This window comes from Alligator mississippiensis, chromosome 1 (genome assembly GCF_030867095.1).
Source record: "Alligator mississippiensis isolate rAllMis1 chromosome 1, rAllMis1, whole genome shotgun sequence".
NCBI classification, from domain to species: Eukaryota; Metazoa; Chordata; order Crocodylia; family Alligatoridae; genus Alligator; species Alligator mississippiensis.
In genome coordinates this window covers 482,042,969-482,062,879 of record NC_081824.1, presented here as the reverse complement: position 1 = coordinate 482,062,879, position 19,911 = coordinate 482,042,969, and the positions used below count along the sequence as shown (strand labels likewise).

The 19,911-nt window shown below is 46.1% G+C and overlaps 1 protein-coding gene across 1 annotated transcript in view; it reads left to right on the top strand.

Annotated features, from left to right (window-relative positions):
- LOC102575918 (E3 ubiquitin-protein ligase rnf213-alpha) overlaps nucleotides 1–19,911 on the top strand; it is a 133,267-nt gene that overhangs the window by 35,833 nt on the left and 77,523 nt on the right. Inside the window, exons 13-19 of the mRNA XM_014607628.3 lie at nucleotides 161–354; nucleotides 7,337–7,457; nucleotides 9,175–9,275; nucleotides 9,984–10,157; nucleotides 16,588–16,763; nucleotides 18,957–19,053; nucleotides 19,155–19,269. Of these exons, the coding sequence (XP_014463114.3) occupies nucleotides 161–354; nucleotides 7,337–7,457; nucleotides 9,175–9,275; nucleotides 9,984–10,157; nucleotides 16,588–16,763; nucleotides 18,957–19,053; nucleotides 19,155–19,269 (978 nt within the window). The remainder of the gene's footprint in view (nucleotides 1–160; nucleotides 355–7,336; nucleotides 7,458–9,174; nucleotides 9,276–9,983; nucleotides 10,158–16,587; nucleotides 16,764–18,956; nucleotides 19,054–19,154; nucleotides 19,270–19,911) is intronic.

Here is a 19,911-nt window from a genome sequence, read left to right as displayed (position 1 = left end):
GCAGTTGGTTTTAAATTTTGGGTGGAGGAGGAATCCAAAGAGGTACAGCTGCATCACTGGATCACCCTGGATCTGCCCCTGCCCCTGCCCCTGGCCCCCGTTCCCTTCTACCTACCAACAAAAATATCATTTCTTAAATATTTCTTCCATGTCATTTCAGTTCCTATCTCTGGATGCACTGAACACCATCCTGCGACAACTGCAACCCACAGAGGAGACATTTGGATCGTTTGACAGCTGCCTTGCATGGCTGAAAAGAATCAAGTCCATTAAGCACGCTCTGAATAGGATCACATCAGATGATTACCAAATACGATTGGATAGAAAAAAGGGGGAACTATTGAGTAGCATATTGTAAGTACTCATTCACACTGAAAGTCAAGTCTGTGTATTTGAAAGAATACACAATTTAATTTCCTGTTTGCAAAAGGATGTAAATATAAACATTTTTCCATTGATACATTGATATTTTGATACTTTGTTTTTTTTAACAGAAACTCAGTTTCCAGGATAAAAAAAAAATAGTTTGCACACCATCTGCTTTCCTTAAAATTCAAATTTTCAGTTGATTTTTGTAATGGTTTTCAGCAAATGGTTTGTGGGAGGGTCTCAGTTTTTGGCCTGAGTTTGGTCTCCATTTTTGACCAAAACATTAAGTTGCTAGAGAATGTTTAGATTTTGGCTTGAAAAATTATGATAGATAGATAGATAGATAGATAGATAGATAGATAGATAGATAGATAGATAGATAGATAGATAGATAGATGTGTGTGTATCTATATAGATATACCTATTAGTGCTGTGCAAAGTTTTGGATTAGAATTTGGATTCGGAGATGGTTTGGATGATTCAGAGCCCAAAGTTACACATCTGAATCAAATTGCTAGAAGAGTTAGGCTTTGTGAATCAATCTGGACCTTCCAAATCAATTCGGAATAGATTTGGAAATGATTCAGCCATTTGGAGATTTGGCCATAGAGTATAATGGGGAATCAATTAAAGATCTATGACTTTGTTGTTTTTTTGGCTGATCTGGATTTCATAGATTTCATAGATTTCATAGACGTTCAGGCTGGAAGGAACCCCAAAGGATCATCGAGTCCTTCCCCAGGGGCAGGAAGTCAGATGGGGTCATAGGATCCCAGTAAGATAAGCATCCAAATGTGTCTTATAGGCATTCAAAGTTGGTGTTTGAACCACCTCTGGTGGCAGTCTATTCCAAACCTTGGGAGGTCGGACAGTAAATAAGTTCTTCGTCATGTCTAGCCTGAATCGGTCGTGGAGGAGTTTGTGACCGTTCAATCTTGTCATCCCTTGGAGTGCTCTGGTGAACACACGTTCCCCCAGATCCTGGTGAGCACCCTTTATAAACTTATAGGTGGCCACCAGATCACCCCTGAGCCTGCGCTTTTCCAGGCTGAACAGTCCCATGGCTCTCAGCCTCTCTTCATAACGTCTGTGTTTCTGACCTCTGATCATGCACGTAACTCTCCTCTGCACTCTCTCAAGCTTCTCCACATCTTTTTTGAACTGAGGAGACCAAAACTGGACGCAGTACTCCAGCTGCGGCCTCACCAAGGCTGAGTACAAGGGGAGAATGCCGTCCCGGGATTTGCTTGAGAAGCATCTATGGATGCAAGCCAGCGTTTTGGTCGCTTTACTAGCCACAGCATCACATTTCAGACTCATGTTCATCTTGTGGTCAGTCATGACCCCCAAGTCCCTCTTGTCTGTAGTGCTAGCCAGCATAGCACTACCGAGCCTATAAGCATGCTGCAGGTTTTCCTTTCCAAGATAGAGAGCCTTACATTTTTCGGTGTTGAGCACCATCAGCTTCTCATCCACCCATTTCCTGAGCCTGTCAAGAGCTGCCTAGATCACCCTCCTGTCCTCAGGTGTGCATGAAAATTACAGGGCTGGTATCCCCTTTCCAAGGCATGAAATCTACCAAGTTTCAAGGTGAGAGGTGCAGGTGTTTCTGGAAAACTGCACCTCAAACTCCTGAAAGTAAAACTTATGTCACGCGAGTGTGTGTGTGTGTGTGTGTGTGTGTGTGTGTGTGTGTGTGTGTGTGTGTGTGTGTAAGACACAGCAGGGCGAAACCTGCAGTGGTGGCGGTTCTCACTGAGGCCACAAAGCCTGCCATGTATCAAAGAGATACGTGCAGGGGTTTGTGGGAAACCATACCTCCAACTCTGACAACTAAAATGGTGAGATATTTTGAACTTTGTTGTTTTTTGTGTGCCCCCGTGAGTCCTCCTCCTCCCCTACAGCCTCGGTCTGGTCCAGTCCACCACTGTAAACAGTAGCAGGTCAAAATAACTTAGCTGGCTCAACACCAATAGCACCGGCAGGTTCTTGCCTGCATTTTTGAGAATACCTGAACACACAAACAGTCCCACAATCACCCATGTCACGAGTTTTGCCTGCCTGCGGCCAGAGGTGCAGGGCCCCAGAACCCAGAATCCCCCTGTACTTATCTCTTTGGCAGCTGGAAAGCTTTGTGGCCACAGCAGGGGCTAGCAGGCCTGGAGGAGTTTCACCCTGCTCCACCTTAACACTCACACAGTGTCACCTATGTCATGAGTTTGGCTTGTCAGCAGTTTGTGGTACAGTTTCCCAGAAACCCCTGCACCTATCTCCTTGAAACCTGTCAGGCTTTGCGGCATCAGCAAGACCTAACACCCCTGCAGTTTTCACCCCACTGTGACTTAACACACATACTTGGTATGACTTTTGCTTTCAGGAATTTGAGGTGCACTTTCCCAGAAACTCCTGGACCTATCACCTTGGAGCTTGGGAAGTTTCATGCCATCAGCAGAGGCTATCACCCCTGCAAGTTTCGTCTGAATCACCAAATAAATAATAAAGTTATAAATATTTCATTGATTCCCCATTATACCCTGTGGTCGAATCTCCAAATCAGATTGATCAAGTCCAAATCAGCCATATCTGAATCGAATATGTGCCTATTTACCCAGTCCTAATAGATATAGATATATATAGCAATATATTTAGCTATAGCTAGATATAGATATGTATATAGATATATATGGATATTAATATATCTATATAAATATATCTATATCTATACAAAGATGTAGATAACTATCATAGAATCATAGAAGTCGGGTTGGAAGGGACCTTCTGGATCTTCAGGTCCAACCCCCTGCCTGGCCAGGAAGAAAACTGGGCTCAAATGACCCCAGCCAGGTAGGCATCGAGCCACTTCTTAAAGACCGCCAAGGTAGGAGCCAGCACCACTTCCCTTGGAAGTCGGTTCCAGATCCTAGCCGCCCTGACTGTGAAGTAGTCCCTGTGGATGTCTAATCTGAACCTACTCTCCAACAACTTGTGGCCGTTATTCCTTGTTATCCTGGGGGGCGCTAGGGGAAACAAGGTCTCCCCCAAACCCTTCTGGTCCCCCCTAGTGAGTTTATAGACCGTCACCAGGTCCCCCCTCAGCCTTCTCTTGTGAAGGCTGAACAAGTTCAGGTCCCATAACCTCTCATTGTAGGGTCTGCCCTGCTGTCCCCGGATCATGTGGGTGGCCCTCCTCTGGATGCTTTCAATGTTGTCCACATCTCTCTTGAAGTGGGGTGCCCAGAACTGGACACAGTACTCCAGCTGCATCCTGACCAGTGTCACGTAGAGGGGAAGGATCACCTCCTTGGACCTGCTTGAGATGCATCTGTGGATGCACAATAGGGTCCGGTTAGCCCTGTCGACCGTGACATCGCATTGTTGGCCCATGTTCATCTTTGAGTCAATGACTCCAAGATCCCTTTCTGCCTCCGTGCTCTCAAGAAGGGAGTTTCCCATCTTAGAACTGTGCTGCTGGTTACTACTGCCCAAGTGCAGCACCCTGCACTTGCCAGTATTGAAATGCATCCTGTTTTTGTTAGCCCACCCCTGCAACCTATCTAGGTCTCTCTGCAGTCTCTCCCTCCATGCTAACGTGCCCACTTCTCCCCAAATTTTGGTATCATCAGCAAATTTGAACAGGTTGCTTTTCAACCCATCATCCAAATCGCTGATAAAGAAATTGAACACTGCGGACCCATGGACCAAGCCCTGGGGGACTCCGCTGCCCACTTCCCCCCAGGTCAAATATGACCTGTCCACCACCACCCTCTGAGTACAACCCTTCAGCCAATTTGCAATCCATCTGACTGTGTAGGCATCAATGCCACAGTCACCTAGTTTTTTAATGAGGATGGGGTGGTCGACAGTGTCAAAGGCCTTGCTGAAGTCCAGAAAGACTACATCCATGGCAACACCTGTATCCAATGCTTTTGTGACCTGATCGTAAAAGGCAATCAGGTTGGTCTGACATGACCTGCCCCTAATGAAACCGTGCTGGTTGCCCTTGAGCATTATCCCTGATGCTGGCCCATCACAGATGTGCTCCTTGATGATCTTCTCAAAGAGTTTCCCCAGGATTGAGGTAAGACTGACGGGCCTATAGTTTCCCGGGTCCTCCCTCTTCCCTTTTTTGAAGATGGGGACCACATTGGCTTTCTTCCAGTCATCTGGCACTTGGCCGAGCGCTTGTAAAGCCGTGTCAAGGGCCCTGAAATAACCCCTGCTAGCTCCCTCAACACCCTGGGGTGGAGAGCATCTGGACCTGCTGACGTGAACACGTCCAGCCCCTCCAGAAGCACTCTAACCTGGTCCTCCTCAACCTTCGGTCTTGAGGCGTTCCCCTCGAGTCCATCTTGAATCACGGTGGAGGAGTCCCGGTCTCTGCCCAAGAAAACGGAGGTGAAGAATTTGTTAAAGAGGTCTGCCTTCTCCTCTGGTGTGACCACCAGATTGCCCAGCGTATCTTGAAGGGGCCCCACATTTCCTGGTGCCTTCTTCATCCTCCCTATATATTTGAAAAAGGACTTTTTATTATCTTTGATCTTGGACACTAGTCCTAGCTCTATGTCTGCCTTAGCTTTCCTAACAGCCCCCTACAGGCCCAAGCAGTGGAGGTATACTCCTCTTTGGAGATCACGCCCCGCCCCCCTCCACCGGATGTATGCCACCTTTTGGGAAACCAGACATTCCCGGATGTCCTTGGTGAGTCAGGGAGGCTTTTGGGCACTCTTGCCCCCCTTGCTTCTTGTTGGGATCATCACCTCTTGGGCCCTGAGTATCGTCTCCTTAAGGAACGACCACTCATCTTGGGCACTGAGTTCCCCTGCCCTCAAGAACCGCAGTGTCTCTCCGACCAATCTCCTCAACTCGTTGAAGTTGGCCCTCTTGAAGTCTAGGGCTACCGCCTTGCTGCAGGCCCTTGTCACCCTGCGCTGGAGGATGAATTCAGCAAGCAATGATAGCTATCACCCAGGTGGTCAAGGACCTGGAGCCCCCTTACCAGATCATCGCCTGTGGCCAGGACCAGGTCCAACAGGGCATTTCCTCTGGTGGGACTGTGCACCTCCTGGGTTAAGTGGAGGTCCTGTATCTTGGCCAGGAACCTTCTGGAATGGTCCAACCTGGCTGACTGCTCCTCCCAGTAGATGTCAGGGTAATTTAGATCACTCATGACAACTGCATCCCTCGCCTTAAGTGCCTCTGCAAGCTGGCCCAAAAATTCCCGGTCCAGCTCCTCCCCTTGGTTGTGGGGTCTGTTGTAGACCCCCACCGTTAAATCCTTCTCCCCACAACCCCCTTGTATCTTCACCCAGAGCACTTCAGCTTGCCCCTCTTCTGACCCCATTTTGCTGGCAGAGGATGTGAATTGCTTTTTGACATAGAGCTCCACACCCGTCCCTTCTTTCCTTCTTTATCCTGCCTGTAGAGCCTATAGCCCCTAATGCTAACTGCCCAGTCATGGGATGAATCCTACCACTTTTCTGTAATCCCTACTATGTCTGGGTTTGAACTGGCTATTCTGAGGGTGAGTTCCTCCTGTTTATTCCCCATACTCCGAGCATTGGTATACAGGCATTTAAGGCCTTGCGTAGCTGCGTGTGCCACCCCCCAATTAGGAAGACTATCTGCACCCCCCGATTAGGAAGACTATCTGGACTATTATATCTATATAATATAAATACCTATATAAAGATATAGATAAGTATATCTATATCTCTATATAAATATATCTATATAAAAATATAGATATATCAATATAATCTATATCTCTATATATAAATATAAAAATAGATATATTATATATACATATACACACACATAAACACACACATATATACAGTCACACATATTTTTAATTTATTTATATATATATATATATACACATTATATATTAATTTTTATATATATATATATATATATATATATATAAATTAAAAATGTGTGGGTGTGTCTGTTTATATGTGTGTGTGTGTATATATATACTTACACATCATACACATACATATATACATACAATCATATATACTTATAGAGAGAATATATTTTGTGTGAGTTTGTATACATATATGTATGTAGAGTGTGCTTTCCTCTCCCCGCTGTACATAGGGATGCCTTCCCAATTATGATCCATGTCCTGTATGATGCCTCCTTAGTGTTTTCTGTGTCTTCCCCTACTACTATCCATGGAAAGGATGGAACCCTGTTATTTTCCTAGTGGAGTTGAGCTGCTCTCTCCAGTAGCAGTGAAGTCATCCTGGTTCCCTTCACTAGAACATCTTTTACTGCTTCCTTATTTGTGGTGCCTTTTTCACCTGTGTAGTCCTCTGTGAAATGAGAAGTGTCTCCTCAGGTAGCAGCAGAGATTTTTTTGACATGGTTAAAAATGATGCTACAAGGTCCCAAACTGTAAAGGTACAGAGCTACTAATGACAAAGCTCCATCACATGATCAGAGCACCAGGCTTTTTTTAATGACACCTCCTGATGACTGCCTGCCTACGTAGCTGATGCAAACCTCATGTTTGAAAACAGTCATTGTAAATATTGCAGAATGGGATGTGCATGCTGAATTACTGTGTCAGCAGCCAGGGGTGGAGAATAAAGCTCCAACTATTGGTCTCTTTATAGCCCTTTATGCTGGGCTTGCTTTATCAACAGAGCAAGAGCAAACAAGTCAGAAGCCCTGAGCAGCAATCCTTCAGCATGTTTACTAGCTTTACACAGCAGGGGGATGAAAGCACAAATTATTCCTTTTGTTTCCCATTGTATCATTCCCTGAGCACATTCAGACCCTATCCCAGTGTAAGTGTGATCCCTAGGACCTACTGTCTGGGTCAGAAATCTCACCCAGGCTGCTGGTTTTCTTCCATGGTCTGGGGAAAAGCTGATGTTTCCTCAACAGTGTACTCCCTTGGATTAATTATTCAAACAGGGTAGTTATTAGAAATCAGAGAGCTTCATTTCTTTTTCAGGCACCGATGGGATTGCACTAACATCACCTACCTGCTCATTGATCACCTTCTGCATGATGAGACAAAGATGGATGAGAAGCTGCTGAAGACCATTGTGAAGCAGTCTGTCTTCCTCTGGAAGGTACGTTTTCAACATGGTCCCTAGCTGGTGGTTCAGACCCTAGCGGAATTAGACAGTGCACTAGTGCAGCCCTTTAGCCCCCACCAAGTTTTGGAGGAATCCAGCCCTTTGATTCACTCAATCCTATCCTGTTCCCTCCATGTGCTCTGTGGCTTTGAAAGGGTTGAAGAGGGGAGATGGGAGCTCGGCCATGCTGCAGAGGCCCTGCACAGCTCCTGCAGCCTCAACTCCCCAGCCCCTGGAGAGTCATAGATGTAGCAGGACTTGTCCCTAAGGGTGGCTATAGCACCCCTTAATGGCCACCCTGATCCTGCTCCCACTCTAGCTCCTCAGTGCGCCGCTTCACTATATTCATAGATTCATAGATTCATAGATGTTAGGGTCGGAAGGGACCTCAATAGATCATCGAGTCCGACCCCCTGCATAAGCAGGAAAGAGTGCTGGGTCTAGATGACCCCAGCTAGATACTCGTCTAACCTCCTCTTGAAGACCCCCAGGGTAGGGGAGAGCACCACCTCCCTTGGGAGCCCGTTCCAGACCTTGGCCACTCGAACTGTGAAGAAGTTCTTCCTAATGTCCGATCTAAATCTGCTCTCTGCTAGCTTGTGGCCATTGTTTCTTGTAAACCCCGGGGGCGCCTTGGTGAGTAAAGCCTCACCAATTCCCTTCTGTGCCCCCATGATGAATTTATAGGCAGCCACAAGGTCGCCTCAACCTTCTCTTGTGGAGGCTGAAGAGGTCCAGGTGCCGTAGTCTCTCCTCATAGGGCTTGGCCTGCAAGCCCTTAACCATAGGAGTGGCCCTTCTCTGGACCCTCTCCAGGTTATCCACATCCCTCTTGAAGTGCGGCGCCCAGAATTGCACACATCAGTTGGGCATCAGATGTCCATTTCTTGGGCATCAGATGTCAGTTGCTCTGTTAAATCTTTCAAGGGTCCAGTGCTATCTTTGTTCTTTCTTTGACTTCCCACATATCTGAAGCAGAACTTTTTGTTGTCCTTGATTCCCATAGCTAGCCTGATCCTTCTACTTAGTGCAAGTATAACTCCCAGCTGGAGGGAAGCTGCACCAGGACTAGGCTGGGTAATGGGGAGGAAGAGAGGGAAAAAATGGCATCAACATGGAAGCAGCTTCCAGCTCCCTGGTCCCAGTGCAGCTTCCTTCTGCGTGGACGCTGCTTTCACACTACAGCTACCTGCATGCACCTCCCAGCCCATATTTTTTGTATCCAGTAGTTTTATGAAGTGAAGTATGTATTGGATACAAAAACTCATGGACTAAATATAGACATTGGATTTATGGCACATTATAACCTGCCTGCCATCCAGTAACCCCAGGTAACCTCTTTATATTTTACCAGCTACACCCTATCACCAAGTCAACTTACCCCTGCTTCTCCCCCACCACCTACCTGTCTCCCAACTATTACCTCCCATTGCCTCTGATTCTTACTGCCGCACATTTGCATTTTCACAGACCTACATTTTGCATATTGGCTTCTATTCCACCATGGAGAACACACAACACCAGTAGTCTCTCTTTATGCCTAAAAAATGATGCTACTGCCCAAAAGCTTGCAAAGAACAATTTTTTTTCCAACTATTTAGTTAAACTAATAAAAGATACCACATTTACCCAAAGAACCTTGTCTGCTTAATGCTTTAATATGTCACTCAGCTAGAGTGTAATGATGTTTGCTGTGCTCTGTTTGATCTAGAATCTGTATAAAACTGAAGATCTGAAACCAGAGAAGATTTTTGAGGTTGTGACTAAAGTGCTGAAGATATGCAGCAGCAATGCTGTCAACGTTTACTTTGTGTAAGTCAAGCAAGCAGACTTGTATGGGGACATTTTTCAACAAGTACATATTTAGGTCCAAATCCTACTTAGGCTGACTTTTCCTAGCTACAGAAAATTTTGCATTTCTAAGCATTTTTTCTTTTTCTTTTTTTTCTTGTGTGTGTGTGTGTGTGTGTGTGTGTGTGTGTGTGTGTGTGTGTGTGTGTGTGTGGTTGTTAATTAGAGTAAAATATAAGAAATGGGGAATTTTCCATGGGAAGGAAATTTTCAAGAATCCTAAATTTGGCAGACAGTTCATGAATTCTCTGAAGCAAAATACCGAATTTTAATTTTCTAGATGAAACGTATTTTTTATGGACAACTGAGCTGAGTTTACATGTACTCTACAGTGCACATTTGACTCTCTTACATGCCAGGCCCTGAAAATCAAAACCTGTAAGGCCTTTCTGTTCAGAAAGTTGTGCTTCATTGTGCTCTATCCATATAATTAAAGTGATAGAACTGCCTGGCATGGGCACAGTTTTCCTACTATGATGATGTGTAGACAAAGCTGTTCCCCTGTGGGAAGCAAAGTTACATCAGTCTCAGCCCCTTTATTTCAATATAGATGAGGTTGCACAGTTTAATTAGACCAGTCAAAAATTCTCTCCTCCAAGAAGAACTGGCTCAAACTCATTGTGTAAAGCAAGCCTGAGTGTCCTTTTCCATTTTTGTGGTATGTTTCAGAAAAGGTGTGGACAAGTGCAGAAGCTGCCAGAAGGAGATCACTGACCCAGCCGAGTTGCCCTGTGAACACATTTTCTGCACACAGTGCATCTTGAGTTGGACTGACAAGCAGTGCAGGATTTGTAAGAAGAACATCCCCGAGGACTACACACCCACAGCCTCTCAGGTCACCAGGTATCTGATGGACACCAAACAACAGCATTTTGGAGTCTCATGGGGCAGGAACATTCTTGATCGTCTCAGTCACTATTGGTTGTCTGGAGCCCTGTATGCTCGTCAGGGGCAGATCCAAGATTTGGCAAAGGGGAGTATGGGAGCAGGCACCTGCACTGCAGAGACGACTGCACCCCTGTCCCTAGCCTCCTCCACGCAACCCATTTTTGTGCTCAGACTGTGCTGCAGGAGCCTCTGAGCACTTTTTAAAATTCCCAAAGTAAGCATCCCTGCTTTCCCTATGGGCTCAGAGGCACATCCGTCCCTTCCTTTTCTGTTCCCTCCTCATCCAGTTGCTGCTCCTTTTCCCGCTGTCCCAGGTTGGGGGAAGCTTTGCTCATGACTGCTCCAGCTGAGCTGCACAGGGGCTGGGATAGCTGGGAACAGTGGTAGCAGCAATGGTGAGGAGGTTGCATTCCAGTGAACTGCCCAGGAGCAGGGACGGGAAGCAGATGCCACTGTTGCTGCCTTAGATGAGCCCATCTCCTCCACAATCAATCTGGAGTGGGCAGGAGCGGCTATAAAAATTCTTCTGCTCCTGGGACAGCAGGGAAAGCAGCCACAGCAGGTAGGGGTTGGTGGAAGGGGACATGCCTCTGAGTAGGGAGGAGAAGGGACAATTTGCTTCTACATTTGGGATTAGTTTAAAATCTGTAGAGGCTCCAGAAGGCTGCCTGTGCAGGAAAACAGCCCTGGATGAAGCACTCAGTCTCCCTCTGCAGTTATGGGTGGATTTAGGCCTAACATGGGTTACACAGAAGTGACTGGATGAAATGAATAAAAAGAAGTGAGGAAGTTTTTGCCTGGAAGGAGTTGCTTAGCTCCTGAAGGGCTTGGACCCCAGCTGAAGGCATTCAGCAGATAATAGTGCATCTGGCTGCTTTGCTCCTCTATAGGGTATAAATCTATCCTGACTTTTACTGTGAAGCTGGGGGCCAGCTAGAAGTGATTACTTTATAATGTAGGTGGAGGCACAAAGAGGCTTAAGAATGCCAGGCGCCCAGAGTTGACATTCCCTTCTGGATGAAGAGGAAGGGTTTTGGGCTTTGATTGCTTGGTTAGCTTTTTTGTGTGTGTGGTTTTTGAACCCCCAGTAACACCTAGGCCGGGGCTTGGTGGCTAGAGGTTTCCCACTTCCTAGTTGAGTGCTATAACTCTTAGGCTTTTAGACTAAACTGTGCAAAGACCCTTTGTGCTGTTCTTCACATGCCTGTTCTCAGGTATCCATTTGATTTTGCCAAAGGAAATAGAATCACAGGCTATTCATATGTACCAAAAGTGACACTTAGGTAGATGGATGAGAGAGCCATTAGACTGTGTAAACTGATTTAGTACCTAGCTTTAGTGCCTTCCATGTTAGGCAGAGTTTTTTGTGCACTAAAAGTTCCTTAAGTTATGGACCTAGGGGCCCAAAGTGGCAATTTAGGTTCTGAAGTCACCCTCTTGAAAATAGCCCTAAGTGATGGAAGAATCCATTCCAGTCATGGGGCTCAAAGCTTTGCCATTGTCAACTCTTTGCAGAATGGTGTTTTTGCTCCTAATCTAGGGACTGCAAAAGAGGTGTAATAACGTGACTTGGCACCCAGGTTGCCACCATCCCTTGTGAGCCATGGTGGTGACAGCCACTTTTTTTTTTCCCAACCTCTCCTTCAAGTTGTTGCCTGAGGTGGCTGCTCCACCTTCTCCCCAAAATACATCACTGAACAATAGTGGGGGTGACAAGAAGTTAGTCATAGCACTCATGATCACCTGGTGAATCCATGAACTCAGCAAGTGTGTTCATGCAGTGGGATCCTACACAGCAGGAGGAATAACCAAAACCAGAAACAATGTGGATGACACCTGGCTGGATGATGGCACTATGGAGAAGGACCTAGGAGTCTTGGTAGATCACAAACTCAACATGAGTCTGTAGTATGATGCAGCTAGAGAAAAGAGGAATGTGTTTTTGGGATGCAGCAATGGAAGCTTTAAGTGAAAGATGCAGGAGGTGATAGTGCCTCTCTACATAGCACTGGATAGGCCTAGTGGCAGGCCAGTAGGGGACGCTCTGGTGCAGAGCAACCCTCCTCATTGCGCTTGACCAAAGCCAAACTTTGGATGCCTCCCCAGGGGCACCAACTTCTGGCCAACCCCCTTTCTGGAGAACATCCAGAAGCCTGGGGTAACCGCTGCCACCACCCGAGGTCTGGTCTTTGTTCAGGCCCTGTGCCTCACAGGGTACACAGGCCTTGTAGACCTTGAGGATGCTTAATTCACCATGCAATTTTGGGGTGCTTCCTTCAGTCGGAAGCATAAAAGGTAGCCTCTCTTAGTCAGCTGTGCAAAGGGAGCAAAAAGTCTTTCCGTATCCCTCTGAAACATGTACAATAAGGCTTGTTATGATAGATAGCTTTAATGATTGGAGAGGGTGGGCCTAGGGAAGGAATGCAAACCAAAAGGAACTTCAAAAGAAAACAGCCTTGAGCAAAACAGTATACGAGGCTTGTGTTCCCTTTGAGTACGAGTTCAGAAGACGTAGGTCTAAGTTACTGGCTACAGTTCAGATAAGTTACTCACAATTCCATTCAGGGGCTGGTTGAGCCTGCTCTGTGTTAGGATAGTGGAAAGTTAAGATAAGAGGAAATGCTGAAGGCTACCGGTGCACAGGAAGAGGGGAACAAAAGTAACAAGAATGTGCTGAATGTGATATAGATGAATATCCCTAACAACTGTTTAGCAACAACAAGGGGCACCAGAGGTCAAAGTATGAGGGGGAATAAAGTGCTATATAGGCTATATCAGAGTATGCAAAGCAAGTAAACAGTAAACAGGGGCAGGATCATAAAATGGGAGGGAAGAAGGTGGGAGAAGGGAGGAAACAAAGTAAGGTATATGTTAATCAAGCGTAATAAAAGATTGTTAAAAAAGATACTCTAGGTCACTCCGGTTCTAAGTGTCCCAAGTGCTGTCATGCAATAAACCACAGCTTTGATAATCCAATAAGTGTATCGGCTTGCAGCTATCCAGTCATTAGGCATCACATAAAGTCAGGATCTAACACTCTAGAAGCACCACGGCTTGTTGGCAGTGTCCCCAAAACATGGCTCTCCCACTTCCAGGAAGAAGGGACCATATATATTCCTGTCGTGATCTCATCACTAAGTTCCCACCCCAAACCAGTATCCTCAGACCATGGCTGCCACTGGTTGGTCAGTTTGAAAAACATCACCAACCTCAGGTGAGGGTTGAGGTTTACACAGGACACAGTGAAGAGCGAGCTCTCCCCTCCCTCAGGAATGTCTCCAGCCAGGTCACAGCCCAGTGGTAAATGAAACAGATGGGGGGAGGGAACTGCCTGCTTACAGCAGTGGGGCAGACTGGGAGAGGGGGGTGATTTCTCCACATGCCTCATCTGGAGTACTGTGGGCAGTTTTGGGCCCCAAATTTTAGAAAGAATTTGGAGAAAGTAGAGAGGGTCCAGAGGCAGGTGAGAAACATATTCAAGAATTTGGAAAAAAAGTCATATGAGGAGAGCTTGAAGGAGCTAAGCAAGTTTAGCTTGTGGAGAAGTCACTTTAGAATGCCAGGAGTGTGGGGAATAAGCAGGAGGAGCTCACACTCCTACTTGCTAGCACACAGCATGACCTAGTCAGCTTAACTGAAACATGGTGGGCCTCTACGCATGACTGGGCGGTAGGCATTGTGGGGTACAGGTTGTATAGATGTGACAGAGTGGAAAAAATAGGTGAGGGTGTAGCTCTCTATGTTAAGGAGAAGTACACATCTTCCATCATCAAGGCAGGGGTGGAGGAGGATAATACCAAGGCATTGTGGGTCAGGATCCAGGGAGGGCCAGGGGAAAAGGACTTGGTAGTGGGGTTCTACTACACACCTCCTCACCAGGATGACAAGCTAGAAGATGTATTCTCCAGGCAGCTCTCAGATGCCATACAGGAAAGGGAGGAAGTGGTCATGGGGGATCTAAATTACCCAGACATCTGCTGGGAGGAAGAGATGGCCAAAACAAGCCACTCATGGAGGTTCTTACACTGTGTGCAGGACATCCACCTAACCCAGGTGGTATCCAGTCCCACCCGGGGTAGCTCCTTGTTAGATCTGGTCTTAGCAGCAGGGGATGATCTCGTGGGGAACCTGTGAGTACACAGTAACCTGGGAAATAGTGACCATCACTTGACAGAGTTCACTATCCAGTGAAGGCTGAGAAAAATATGCAGTGAGGCTAAAGTGTTAGACTTCAGAAGGGCCAACTTTAGTAAACTTAGAAGGCTAGTTAGTGAGGTGGCAGAACTCAAGAGCATCAAGCAAATGGGGATCCGGGGGGGGCTGGAGGTTTCTTAAGGGAGTGATCCTTGGGGCACAAAAGGAGTCTATCCCCTTACGTAGAAAGGGGGTAAGGGGATAAAAAAAACCCCTTGGCTGAACAGTGAGCTCCAAGAAAGACTGGGGGCAAAGAAAGAGATTTATAGGCAGTGGAAGCAGGGGACAGCCACCAAGGAGGCACACACCTCCCTGGCGCGCAATTGCAGGGAGTCAGGCTGGCCAAGGCAGGACTGGAGCTTAGGCTGGCTTCAACTATTAAGGACAATAAAAAGTCCTTCTACAGATACATAGCGAGCAAAAGGAAAGTGCAGAGTAAAGGCAGAACTCTTCAATGAGTTCTTTGCTTCAGAATTCCTAAGTATTCCTAAGTACTGACCAAGACAATTCCCCCACCTTGAGCATAGACAGAGGTCCAAAAGGTCCCAGATCACCAAAGGTTAGTGTTGACTTAGTTTAGGAGCACTTGGAAGGGCTGGATGTGCACAAGTTACCTGGCCCAGATGACCTCTATCCATGGGTGCCGAAGGAATTGGCCAGTGTCATAGCTGAGCCACTGTTTGAGTGCTCGTGGTGCTCTGGCCAGGTCCCTGAAGACTGGAAAAGGGCCAACATGGTGCCCATTTTATAGAAGGGGAGAAGGGATGAGTTAGGTAACTTAGGCCAGTCAATCTTACCTCTTCCCCTGGGAAAATACTAGAAAAAGTCATCAAAGAGCTCATTTGTGAAAGCCCAGCAGGGGAAATGATGCTGAAAAGAAACCAGCATGCTGGCCAGAATCTGGAATGGGCTTCCAAGAGAGGTAGTACTATCACCTAACTTGGAGGTCTTCAAGAAGAGGCTTGACAGTCACCTGGCTGGGGACATGTGACCTGGGTCCTCATTCCTGCCAGGGGCAGGGGGTCTGATACAATGATCCATTATGGTCCCTTCCAACTCTACAATCTATAAATCTATGAATCTAAGAAGGGACATGATAGCATTCTTCAAACACTTGAAGGGCTGCCATAAAGAAGAGGGAGAACCTCTTTTCATTCTGCCTGCAGAGGGACAGATGTTGAGCAATGATTTTAAGCTACAGAAAAATAGGTTTAGACTGGAGATCAGAAAAAACTCCTCCACTCTTAAAATAGTGAAGCCTTGCAACAGACTGCCTAGGGAAGTTGTGAACTCTCCATCACTGGAGTTTTTAAGAAGAGTTTGGGCAATCACTGGTCATGTATGATCTAGGTGTAGCTATGCCTATTTTTTTGGTTGATTGCTGCAAGGGGTTTGAAGGGAATACTGCCCCTGTGCTCCCCTCCCTTTTCTGATACAAGTGTCAGGCTTCTTTATTCTTTTAATTTATTTTAATTTATTTTTGTTTCTTCTTACTATTTTTATTCCTTCCTCGGAGGCATTAGGTGTTAGCTGCAGCCTAGGCTGGGGATTTTGACTGGTCTGAGCCAATGTTCCTGCTAGGACTTAAAGCCAAAATTTCCTGGCTAGATGATCTTCCCTCTGTTCAGAGACCAATCAGTCACCATATTTGGGCTCAGAAAGGAATTTTATCTCCTGCTAAGATTGGTATGGAGTGTGGGGGTTATGCCTTCCTCTGTAGTGGGGGGCACACCCTTTTTCCTGGGATCTCTTGAACATATACTGACAACCTTTTACAGAAGAAGGATGTTGGCTGCCATGATCCCCCTGCTTTACCTGTGGCAGGGTCAGGTGTGGTGTCTTGTGTTATGTCAGGGTTGATGGTCACCTTACTAAGAGGGTAGACAATGGATTTGTATAGGATGGTTTGGATAGGGATATTTCTGCCTCAGGCAGGGGATTGGACTAAATGACCTCTCGATGTTCCTTCTGTGAACAAAAATCAGTTTACTCTCTGAAATTTGGGATTTGCTATTAGCATTTCAAAACCTTTTCCTGGACAGTTGTTCCAATAGTCCTTTCCCTCGTTGGGAATGCCTTTTTCTTTGTCTGGATTTATTTAGTGTAGTTATCAGCCATTTCGCTGCAATCATACTCTGCTTTTATTTGCTATGTTAAATTCTGTTTTGCTTCTTGCTTTTTTTTACTCTAGGGAGGCAGTGGAAAATTGTAATAAATTCCGAAGGAAGTGCAACTCTTTCTTTCTGGAGTGTGTCAGCAGTTACTGCTTTGGGGGTAGAAACCCTCCACCTGCAAAGGTCATTGAACAACTGATCAAGTTTGTAGCCTGCAAGCCCTCAAACTCAGAACACACAGAGTCAAGGTGTGGTAAGTACAGTCTCACCAGTCCCACCCATTCAAATATCACAGGTAAGATTCTTGAAAACCTGAGTTCAAAAACAAATTCTGGGTGCTTTTTATTTGCCCTTGCTGTGGAAGCATTTGTATTTCCTTTTTTTTTTTTTTTTTTTTTAATGGTTTTCACCCCAACCATAAGTACTAGGAACTTAGCAGGGAAAATAAATCTAGGCCTCTTGCCCTTGCCCCCTGGAACTTCTTTCCACTGCAGCCCCTTTCTCCTCTCCTTATTGTCAAAACCTGATCTCCTTAAGCCCATAGGGGTGAGAAGCATATTGGAAAAAATGGCATATTTGAAAAAAAATGTAGCCATAGTATTTTGCATATAGTACCCATACACATAGTTCACCCAGAATTGATGTGTTTCACCTTTTTTGAAACTGCTGCCAATTTTAGCACATGTAAACACACTATTAAACAGCACTTTGACATGTATATGTAGTACAAATTATGCATGATATTAGTCCAAAGCAAAAAGGCTCAGGGTTTACTTTAGAGTTCATTGGGCTAGGCACCAGCGGAGTCAACAGTATTTCAAGCCACAACTCAACACTTCTCAATATGTGAGTGTACTACAGATACTCCCCACAAAGAAGCCGTGTGCTAATTAGGCCCCACTCATGACTGGAATCAGGTGCTTTTGTCATGAGTCCTTGGATCCTCCAAAAATTTGTATGCAGGTGAGGTGCATGGCAACTTGGTCCAGCTTCACCTCATAGGGTGCATTTCCACATGCAGACCCAAATGATTCCAGGGGCACAAAGTGCTACTGCTTTGTGCCCCAGGGCACACCTCTGCACATGTGTTTTGGCATGTGCCAAATTGTCCTGCTTGGGGTTGAGGAGGATGGAGCCAGCACAGGTGCTGGTCCCAGCAGCCTTACTTGGGGTCCTGAGTGCCTCATGGGACAGGAGAGGTGCTGATCCAGCTGCATGGAGCCTGAAGGTGGGAGTGAAGGGGAAGGCAAAATGTGTTTTTAGGGTAGTGGCTCACCATGACTTGACAGAAAGATGGCACTGAGGGGGACTGACCATAATATGCACTAACATACATTCTATTCCACTAGGTTTCACTAATCTATCTGCGTTGTAGGTTCCCATCAGCATGTTTTCTCCATATGGGCCCTACATTTTATAATCATGCTCAGCATTAGCTTTATTTAATTAACTTCCCAGTTGGTTTCCATTGCTGAGCACATACAATTTAGCAGCAGTTTAATGATAGACCACATATTAATGAGGTTTCCTTATATGTGACTGTAGAATGAGGAGCTTTTTCTCAGTGCTGACCAGTGGAAACAACCTTATCTTATATCCAGGTATATGTGGTGCTATTTACAAAGTGCCTACTTCTTACTCAAGCACCTTGGTTCTGATGCAGCCCCTTGTTTGCTTAAATTATATGCAGGTTATATACTCAGCACTTTTTCCTTTTTATGTAGAATTGGTTGCAGGGCTGAGACCTGTTTCACTTATACCATGCAATTTGCCAACAGAGGGATTTGAATACTTTCAAATGCCTGAAGGATGTTTATAGTATAGCTGGATATGGACAATTCTCTGTGGTCACAGGGGATAGAAGTAGGAGCCATGGCCTCAAGCTGCCTCAGGGGAAATGTAGTTTGGAGATTAGGAGGAACTGTCTGACTCTCAGGGTGGTCAAGCATTGAAACAGGCTGCCTTGAGAAATTTATCTCCATCCTTGGAAGTTTTCAAGAGCGGGTTAGACAAACACTTGGCTGGGATGCTTCAGTCAGGGACAATCCTGCCTTGAGCAGAGGGTGAGATTAGATGACTTCCTGCAGTTCCTTCCAGCACTGCTTTCCTATGATAGTTCCCCCCACCCCTGCCTTCCAGCCTCAGACTGTAGGCAGGCAGGTACATGAGTAATGAGTAGGATCAGTCTACATGTGCACACTAAGACATCCATCCATCTGGGGAAGACTGAAAACTCCCCGGTCCATGGCTAGAAAACTCCCATTTAGTTGTGCAAAGGGAAAGAGAAGAGCACCAGCACTGTAAGCTTTTTATTCCACTGGAGCTGGGACTGATTTGCCCACACTGGGTAGCTGATCATGTGATCACCAAAGAAGTCATAGATTGATGTACATTCTTTATATCTGTGCTCAAAAGAAACTTAATCCAATTTATTCTTTGGTTTTAGTATACAAACCCACAAGTGACCTGTCACCCTTTGAAGAGTGCATGGACCCAAGTCCTACTGTCAAATCCTCTCTTCTCAAAATGTTGCTCCAATGCAGGTTGGATTCCCTGTTCACTCATAACCCTCTCCTCAAACATCCCACTCCCATACCAACCCAGGGTACAGGGTATGTGATATTCCATATCCCTTTACTCCTAGATTCGATGATGTTAAGACTCACCTTCAGGAATACATCTCCTTGATGGAGGGAGTAATAACCTCAAACCAAAGCATCCGGGATGACTTCTACTTCATGGTGGTATGCTGTTTTGAGGTGAGTTCTATGTCTCACCCTCAAAACTTATTAAAAAAAGATATTAAGGATGTATCCAGATAAGCCCACATGTGTCTCTTGTGGCACCTCAAAACAGTTTGAGATGCCACAGGAGGCATGAAGGAACAAAAATAACATTCCCTGCATGGCATATTTGCAGCACGGGCTCAAAATTTGATACCTGGAAATCCACAGAAAAACTGTAGGGCAGGGCACGGTCCAAGACCATGCCCCAAGACAACTGGGAAGCTGATCCTCCATAGACACACTCTGGTTTCTGGCCAGAGTGTCTCTACTGTGTTTCTGCTGCCCCACCATGTGGGGCATGCTCCCTTAGCATGCTGGGCTAAGAAGAAGCAGGGCAAGGCTGTGGTACAACAGGACCCAGGCATTGTGCCTGGTAAGTTAGGGATGGGGGTGTGGGTGTGGGGGGATGTGAGGAGTGGCACAGGGATGTGAAAGGGATGTGGGGAGTGGTGGGGGTGTGGGTGATGTGGGGTTTGTGGGTGGGTGTGTCAGAGGGGCTTGACTGGGGTCCACCACATGCTGCCCACCCCCTGCAGCCCTAGTTGTAGCAGCTAACTGGCACATGGCCTGGTTGCAGGCACAGCCAGCAGTGACATGTGTCCCAGTGGGGGCGGG